This window comes from Dryobates pubescens, chromosome 8 (genome assembly GCF_014839835.1).
Source record: "Dryobates pubescens isolate bDryPub1 chromosome 8, bDryPub1.pri, whole genome shotgun sequence".
Taxonomy (NCBI): domain Eukaryota; kingdom Metazoa; phylum Chordata; class Aves; order Piciformes; family Picidae; genus Dryobates; species Dryobates pubescens.
Genome location: NC_071619.1, coordinates 39,739,236 through 39,747,562, shown reverse-complemented (window position 1 = coordinate 39,747,562; position 8,327 = coordinate 39,739,236). Strand labels below are relative to the sequence as shown.

General features: G+C 51.0%; 1 protein-coding gene across 1 annotated transcript in view; it reads left to right on the top strand.

The window, feature by feature from the left end:
* Positions 1-342: 342 nt before the first annotated feature.
* The window catches only part of FSTL1 (follistatin like 1), a 79,567-nt gene continuing 71,582 nt past the window's right edge, over positions 343-8,327 (top strand). Inside the window, exons 1-2 of the mRNA XM_054163743.1 lie at positions 343-451; positions 564-623. Of these exons, the coding sequence (XP_054019718.1) occupies positions 449-451; positions 564-623 (63 nt within the window). The 5' untranslated portion in view covers positions 343-448. The remainder of the gene's footprint in view (positions 452-563; positions 624-8,327) is intronic.

Genomic DNA, 8,327 nt, shown 5'->3' with positions numbered 1-8,327 from the left:
CCCGGCTCCTCCCGCCCCTGTACCCCGCAGCAGCGCAGGGCTCGGAGGGTCTCTCCGGACTCAACTTCATCCCGCCCGGAGGGTGTGGGGGGCAACCCTCCCGGACCAGGGGCCCCGAGCCCCCAGGCCAGCGACCCGACAGGTTCCCCTGGACACCCCTCTCCCTCCAGCCGCTTTCAGACTCCGCCGAGGTCCCCGGTGCGGCCACCGTGAGGCCCGGCGGCTGGAGCGAGAGGGGCACGGCCGAGGGGCACGGCCGAGGGGCGGTGGGGCTGGAAGGGGGCCGGCCCCGGGGCGGGGGTAGGCGGCGGGGGTCGGGCCGGGGGTGGAGCCGCGGGGCTGGCGGGTCGGGGTGAGAGGGGAGCCCTCCCCTTCCCTTCCCGAGCGAGCCGGGGAGAGCGCCTCTGCAACTCCTCCTGCCCCGTCGGTGCTGCCAGCCGCCCGCAGCATGGTGAGCAGGGCCGCCCGGGCGGGAAGTTTGGCGGCGGCGGCCCCGGCCCCGGCCCCGCTCGCGTCTGCCCGGCCCGCGTTCACCGCCTCCCCCTCTGCTCCTTCTCTTGCAGATCTGGAAAACTCTCCCGCTGCTTTGCGCCCTGATGGCCGTCGCCCGCCTGCGGGCCGAGGTAGGCGCGGGGCCCCGGCGAGGGCCAGGGCGGGGGGCCGGGGCGGGGGGAGAGGGGAGCGGGGGTCCCTCTCTGGCGTTTTCTGCCGCGGCCCCCTCCCCGGCCGGCTGCGGGCGGCATCCTGTAGAGGGGAGGAGTCGCTGCTGGGACGGAGGAAAGTGGCAGTCGGGGCAGCGGGGAAGTTGTGGGGCTGCCGGAGCCCTCCGTGGGGGCTTAGGGGGCCGCGTTCCTGCTCGGGTAGGGCTGGGCTTCCCCCCAGCCTGCCGCCGGGCTGGGCTGCCCTGGGCAGCACCCTTTCCTTCCCTCCCTCCCGCTCGCTTTTTTCTTTCTCTGCCTTTCTTCTTCCCTTCTTTCCGTGCAATGACATTGAAAACCTCGGAAAGCCCCCGGCCCGCAGCCCACCCCCCCTGCCTCTGCTGACGAAAAATAAACGGTGTCTGAATTCCCGGTTGCGGCGGCGGCCTCCGTAAAAAGTGAGGTCAGAAACAAAATATTTGATAATTAAGGCAGGGGAAATGTGGAAGTGATTTGAGGCAAATGAACTCAAGCTGGGCTGGAGAGGGAGGCCGAGCCTGCTTTCAGAGAGCAGCGGGTCCCGCTTGGGGGTGGGGGGGGGACGCGGCTTGTCCCTCCCCTCCTGCATTTTTTTCTCCCTACATATTTCTCCCAGATGGTAAGACCCACCCTAGAGCATCACAGTTTTGCTCTGCACAAAGCAAGCAAACAAACAAAGGTATAAATACTTCTGGTTTCCACCAAACTGCTCCCTCTTCTTCTGCTTCCCGCCCGTGGGCTGTGCTGCCTGGGTTGGACAAAGAGGGGCTTTGGAGGGGGTTTTAGGGTGAAGCCCGCGGCTGTTGCTCTGTCCCTGAAAGCAAAGCTCTTCAGCAAACTCCCCGCAACTGCCAGCTGTTCCCTGAAGGGTGCAAACGAGGGAGTGCCTGAGGAGCAGGGGTGACACAGGGTGGTTGTGAGATGCTGACACTGTCAGCCTATAACTCCAGTCTTGGCAATGGCGAAAACTAAAGGGAGCAGGACTGAGCTGTGTTTTATATCTGCTTGTATGTGAGAGTATTGTCATACATCTTCTTCCCAAGGCATATCAGAGAATCATTAAGGTTGGAAAAGACCTCTGAAATCAACAAGTCCAACAAATCACCAACCCACTACCGGGCCCACTGAACCATAATTAGTAGTGAGTGTTTTCACACATCCTCTCCATCACTGTCCTGAAAAACACAAATCCATTTTATTAATGTTCTTAGGGGTTGTAAATAAACCTTAACCAGTTCTGGTCAATGAACAAAGAAACCTCAACAGGATGCACGTGCACAGTGGTGCATCCATATGACAAATGACAGTAAAGGCTAAATAATGGCAGTGATCTGGGTAAACCTTCTTGGAGTCAGTAACCCAGGGAAACATAGCCAAGATGTGTTTAGCCCTTGATTATTGATGTTACCAGTGCCCCTAAATGTATTAATGGTCAGAGTGCTAGAGCCTGCTTTTTGCCTAATGTGCTCAGAGTGCCTGGATAGCTTCCCAAGTGTAAGTACTGCGATGTCTCTGTGCCTCATCTGCAAACTAAAAGGCAAATCTGCAGTCATCGTGTTCAAAGCTGACTTTAAAGGCCAGTTCATGCTCGAGTGGGTACGTTAATGGTCTGACTTTTCTGGGGCAATGGTTCAGGTGTCAAACCAATGCACATTTTGGCTCAACTCCAGTCTGAGTTCAGCAAGCCTTGGGAGTGATGACTGAGGTTTGGGGGAAATTGACACCTCAGAAAACTTCTGTTTTGGGGTAGTTTAATTCCTCGTCGCTGGCAGTTGCTGAGTGCTGAGCATAGTTTCATTCACAGGCAGTGTCAGGGATATGCAGACCTTCTCATATTCTCGGGAGTGGGCTGTGCTTGAGGGTCCTCTGCTTGCAGCTCAGAGACCGCTTCGGTGGTTGCCCTCTTCAAACTGCTTCTTATTGCCGTTCTCCCTCTGTCACTGGCATCGAGTCAGATTAGTATGGCATTTTCCTGTGTGGTTTTCCCTGTTCCAGAGTTTGGAAGTGATAAGCTCTCTATTCCTTGCCTTTCTGCTGCAGTTTGCACTTCGTGCCTTTCGGTATACTCAGAACATTAACGCTGAGCCTTAAGCTCCTAATCCTTCTGTCGGCACAACGATATCTGAACGGCACCGAGGCTTTTGTACAGCACTCAGTTTTACAACATTGTTAGGCACATAATTAGAGTCTTTAAAGAAAGAAAGGAATTGCTTCAGTAAATGTTCCTGGCATGACTTTGTGCAGACTGGAAAATCTGAGACATGCCAAAACTTGGGAGCTTTTCTTGGCCTGGTTCAGTAATAGTCACAAGAGCAATAGAGGGTGAACTGTACTGCTCAGATGGAAGCCAGCCACCAGCTTCAGACAGCCCTTTTTATCTTTCTTGCTGGGTCATACTCTCTGTGAGGTATCTGTTCCCTCATATGATGCTACAGAGGTGAAGCTGCTTATATTCTTAGCTGGGGCTTACTGAGGCAGATAGAGTGATTTTTATTTGGGGTGGGGGGGGGCAGCATCCATTGCAGTGCAGGAAAAGGGAGAAGCTCAAAATGCCTGATGGGTGTATTAAAAGTTAATCAGCTGTTCATATCTTGCTGCACCTAGTTAATGCTGGGTAGTCCAGTTGCTGTTTGTTTGACAGTGTCCATGGGGTCTGAAGGGTGGTGCGAGGGAACACTCCCACTGGGGGTACCACTCTAATTATGCCAGCACTGTTATGTGTCCTGCCAGAATATTTGGTTCAAAATAAGAGTGGGGACTTTTCTTTTTGTTGTTTGTTTTTTTTTTCATTTTTGGCTTAAACCTGATGAAGAATCATAAAGAAAGTTATTTTTGCTATGAGTATTTAGATGTTAGCAAAGAGGCTTATGCCAGCATGGGTGTGCGTGCTGTGGACAGAAGTCCTTTCCTGAACCCAGCCTGGCCAGGAGGAGAGCCCACTGCCCTGGCCTGGCCTCTGCCATTCAGATTAATCTTTGGAACCCATAGCTGTTCTCCTGAGCTATCCTTAACCCATTTCTGGACAAATGAACCATCCTTTGTCAAGAGTTATGTAAACAGTTTAATCTGACTTCGTCTCATCTTGGCTAAGAAGAGCTAGAGGCGAGGAGATCTGCTGACAGATCTGAGGAGGCCATCACCCTCAAGTAGCAGAGCAATGACAAGCATCTGGAGGCAGATTAAGAGCCTTTTCTTATAGCACAGTCTCCACATCTGTTGTAGCCCTAGGATTGTTCTTTTGTTTTCCACCTCACCTCCTTTTCCCTCACTGTCATTTTTCCATGTGATAAGCTGAAAAGGGATGTTAGGGGGGAGAGAAAAAGACAAAGGTTTTGGTAAGTTCTATTTGTTTAACTCACATCTCAATCTCACTTGACTGCTTTTGCAGGTAGGGAGGGCAACACTCAACTGTTTCCACTGAGACACTGGTGTGTCTCGGGGGAGATAGGGCTGGGAATTCAGCTGGTCTGCATAAAACCTCCTGTACTTCCTCCCACTAGGCTGGTCACATCATCTGGCCAGCATCAGCAACTTGCTTTGGTTAAACTTCTCCCATGTTTTTGCAATCATAAAAGCTAAAAACTGCTGCCTTACTAAATGAAGCTGAATATAGTGAAGCTGAGATCCTGGTGAAATTGCTTAGCTGGCCTGGAGCCCTAATTTTAGGAAGAGTCCATTTGACTTTGAAATGAAGTGATACAGACTTTGGGGAGAGTTGAGTCCTCATCTCACTGCTACTTTGTCCATGGCAGTGGAAAGAAAAAGACACTACTATGCCAATCAGGCTGGTTTTAATATTCCCTGGCTCCATGCACTGAAACTCAGCAGTCACATGGAGCTCACTAATGTAATAAAACTGGCTTCCCAGGCCTGCTCTAGCAGGCACATCTTTGGTGGAAGGAAACATTAGATCCATTTTTCTCCCTGAGATGGTTTTGGAGTGATGGACGTCTTCCTCCTTGAAATCCTGCCCTTAAGTGCCAGGCCAGGCTTTGCTGGAGTTGTGCCTTGAAGCAATGAGGATATTTCAAATGGGGAGGCAGGGAAAAAGAGGTTCTCCCCCGGGCACAGGCTCCTGTGCGCACAGCTTGCTTTGGCCGGTGTGTGCCGTGCCATGCTCCCGGCACCCTGATGCCGCTGGGTGGCTGGAGCTGCTTTGTGCAAACGCACTGGAGCTGTCTGGATGACTTTATCTGCCAGAGTGCAAATTCCTTGCCAGTAATTAACAGGGGGCTGCTGTTGGGGGCTGCCTGGGAGGCAGCTCTGCTCCCAGTACAGGAGGAAGGGACCGGCTGAGAGTCTCCTGTTGCATTTTCCAGCTGCTGTTATTGGTACAGCTGCTTACCCATCAGGAGGCACTGAGGCACCTTTGATCTTTCTTGGGTGGTGTTACATGAGCCTGGGGAATGTTTCTCTTTGTACAGAAGAGAGTTTGTCACAAATCTCAGTCAGATCTGTCTTTCTGGGCTCGGGAGACTCTCTTTAACCAGGCTGTGTTTTGGCCTGGGAGTTAGATGAGGTTGGTTCCCAGGCACGCCTGAGTTATCTGGGCTGCATCTGTCTCTGCAGGGGTGGGGGGGGATCACCTTCTGCTGTACTACCATGAGCTAATCTGTGAATAACCAGCATTCCTTCAGAGAGATTTATCCCTCCCAGCATTGTCTCTTGAGTTCAGCAGAGGAATGGAGCAGGCTCTTACTATGCTGTGAAACATAGTTCCTTTCAGAGCTGTGTCTGGGTGGCAGGCATGGGGTTATCTACATCTTGAATTTTCCAGAGGTGGTAGATTTTGCCACAGCTTAGTGTGCAAAGTTAGATGTGAGCTGGTTAGAGCAGGGGCTTATTTATTCTTGACTCTGGGGCTCTGCCTGCAGTTCCTGGGCATTGCAGCAGTAAGTGAAGAAATAGCAAATAAGCAGGCCTGGAGGCTTGGGTGCTGTGTTAAAGCACAGAGAACTGTAGTGTGAGCAGTGACTTCATGGCATTTTCTTACTGCTTCCTGCCAAGTGTGCTTCAGTTCTGAGGGCACCACCCAGTAGTTGTGAGTGACCATGTTCCTTCTCTGCCATGCAAAACTGGAAGGGAAGTGTCTGTAAGTTCCTGTGGAATCCTATTGCCTGCTTTATGCCTTATCTCTCTCACTTAACACTGTGCCTCTTTGTTTTCACGTTGAGCCTGTGGTTGCTTGGGGCAGTAGAGTAGATGCTGGCTGCCTGTGAAAGATGATGAAGGAAAGCAGGCTCATGCTCCAGTCTGCATATCTGAAATGTCTTGAGACACCTGCACCTTTTTTGGAGTGCATCAAGAGGCCCAGAACATGGAAACTTGGCAATTTGGAGGCTTCCCTTGGACCAACACCTTTGGAAAGAGCAAGGTGTTTGAGATGGATGACTGGGGAGGGCTTTGGTGTCTCATTAGCTCAGCTGTTAGGTGGATCCCACATTTCCACTTTTTAAGAGCCAAGTAAATATTTTGGCAGAAGAAACAACACACTGCTTGAAGACTGGAATCTGGGGTGTTTCTGTGTCCCTCAGAAAAGGGTGCCAGTTCTCCTGTGCTTCCGAGGAAAATACCAATGCACCAGGAGGTTGAGGGGAAAGACTTGTTGGAACTGATCTCATTCATCTCTGTATGAACATTGCAAGATGGCTCTCTGTCCAGCATTTCCCTTGGCTCTGCCCTGTCAACTCCTGTCCCAGAGGTGGACCTCTAATGCTCAAATACTGTAATGCTTTATAATGGACCCCAGAGTAACCAACTTTTCTGGTGGTTCATTTTCCTTTAGCCTTCCCTCCTTTCATTCTGTTACACAGCAGCAAACCCATCAGCATGTGATTTGGGGGTAATTTTCCTCCTGATTGTGTCTCTGTAGAGGGCCTTGCAATGCAAAGAGCAGCAAACCAGCTTGCAGAAACAATGGAGAGAAACAGATGAAAACACTGGGGCAAATCAGCTGGGTTTCATTAGTAGGAGAGGATTTGCACACCTTATCACAGTATCACCAAGGTTGGAAGAGACCTCAAAGATCATCAAGTCCAACCTGTCACCACAGACCTCATGACTAGACCATGGCACCGAATGGCACATCCAATCCCCTCTTGAACACCTTCAGGGATGGTGACTCCACCACCTCCCTGGGCAGCACATTCCGATGCCTAACAACTCTCTCTGTGAAGAACTTCTTCCTCACCTCCAGCCTAAACTTCCCCTGGCACAGCTTGAAACTGTGTCCTCTTGTGCTGGTGCTAGTTGCTAGAGAGAAGAGACCAACCCCTTCCTGGCCACAACCACCTTTCAGGTAGTTGTAGAGTGCAATGAGGTCTCCCCTGAGCCTCCTCTTCTCCAGGCTAAGCAACCCCAGCTCCCTCAGCCTCTCCTCACAGGGCTGTGCTCCAGACCCCTCCCCAGCCTTGTTGCCCTTCTCTGGACATGTTCAAGTGTCTCAATGTCCTTCCTAAACTGAGGGGCCCAGAACTGGACACAGTATTCAAGGTTTGGCCTAACCAGTGCTGAGTACAAGGGCACAATGACTTCCCTGCTCCTGCTGGCCACACTGTTCCAAGCATGGAAAGACCAGCTGAATGGCTGTTTGTCACCTGCTGCTAGTTGACTCTAGGCAGTACATGTTCCTCTTGATCCCATCCCTGTTCCTTGCTCAGAGTCAAGAGACCTTGGGACTATAAGTGCTGGTGGAGCTTTTCACATTGAGTCAGCTTTTAGCCCACAAGGAAAGCTTTCAGGAAGTAGTGGGAAGCACCCACTGCAGCAGAGGGAAAGGGAGAGGCTTTGCAATACCTAATGAAGGCATTAAAAATTAATCATCTGTTTGTATCCTGTGGGAGTAAGTTACCTAGTTAGCACTGGAGGTGTTCAGTTGTCCTTTGACTATGTCCATGGATACTCTGTCCATGGATACTCTGTCCAGTGGAGACTTGATGGGGTGCTTGGTGCCATGGGTTAGTTGTTTAGGTGGATTGGATCGGTTGATGGGTTGGACACGATGATCTTGAAGGTCTCTTCCAACCTGGAATATCCATTCTATTCTATCCCATTCTATTCTATCCCATTCTATTCTATCCCATTCTATTCTATCCCATTCTATTCTATCCCATTCTATTCTATCCCATTCTATTCTATCCCATTCTATTCTATCCCATTCTATTCTATCCCATTCTATTCTATCCCATTCTATTCTATCCCATTCTATTCTATCCCATTCTATTCTATCCCATTCTATTCTATCCCATTCTATTCTATCCCATTCTATTCTATCCCATCTATAGCCAGAAACTACTTTGTTTATCTGCAAGGAGACCTAGGGAGGTCTAGGAGGAACTTCTTGCAGAGGTGCCTGTGACAGGAGTAAGACTCAAGCCTGAGATGGTCTTCTCTGCTCCTCCAAGTCAGAGGAGTGGAGAACAGGATATTAAGTCTTGACTAAGAGGGAACAAGAGTGGGGTGATGGGGGTGGGCTGTCACAAGTACCTGCCCCTGGTGGAAAAATGTATTTTCCTAACTCAGGATCCCATCTGCCAGGAGAAATGCTGCCTTTGAACACTCTTTCCTTGTTACTGGGGTGTCAGGGTTTGGGGCTTGACCGTCAGCGGGGCAGAACAGAGAGTTTCTGTCCACCCGCTGGAACGGATGGAA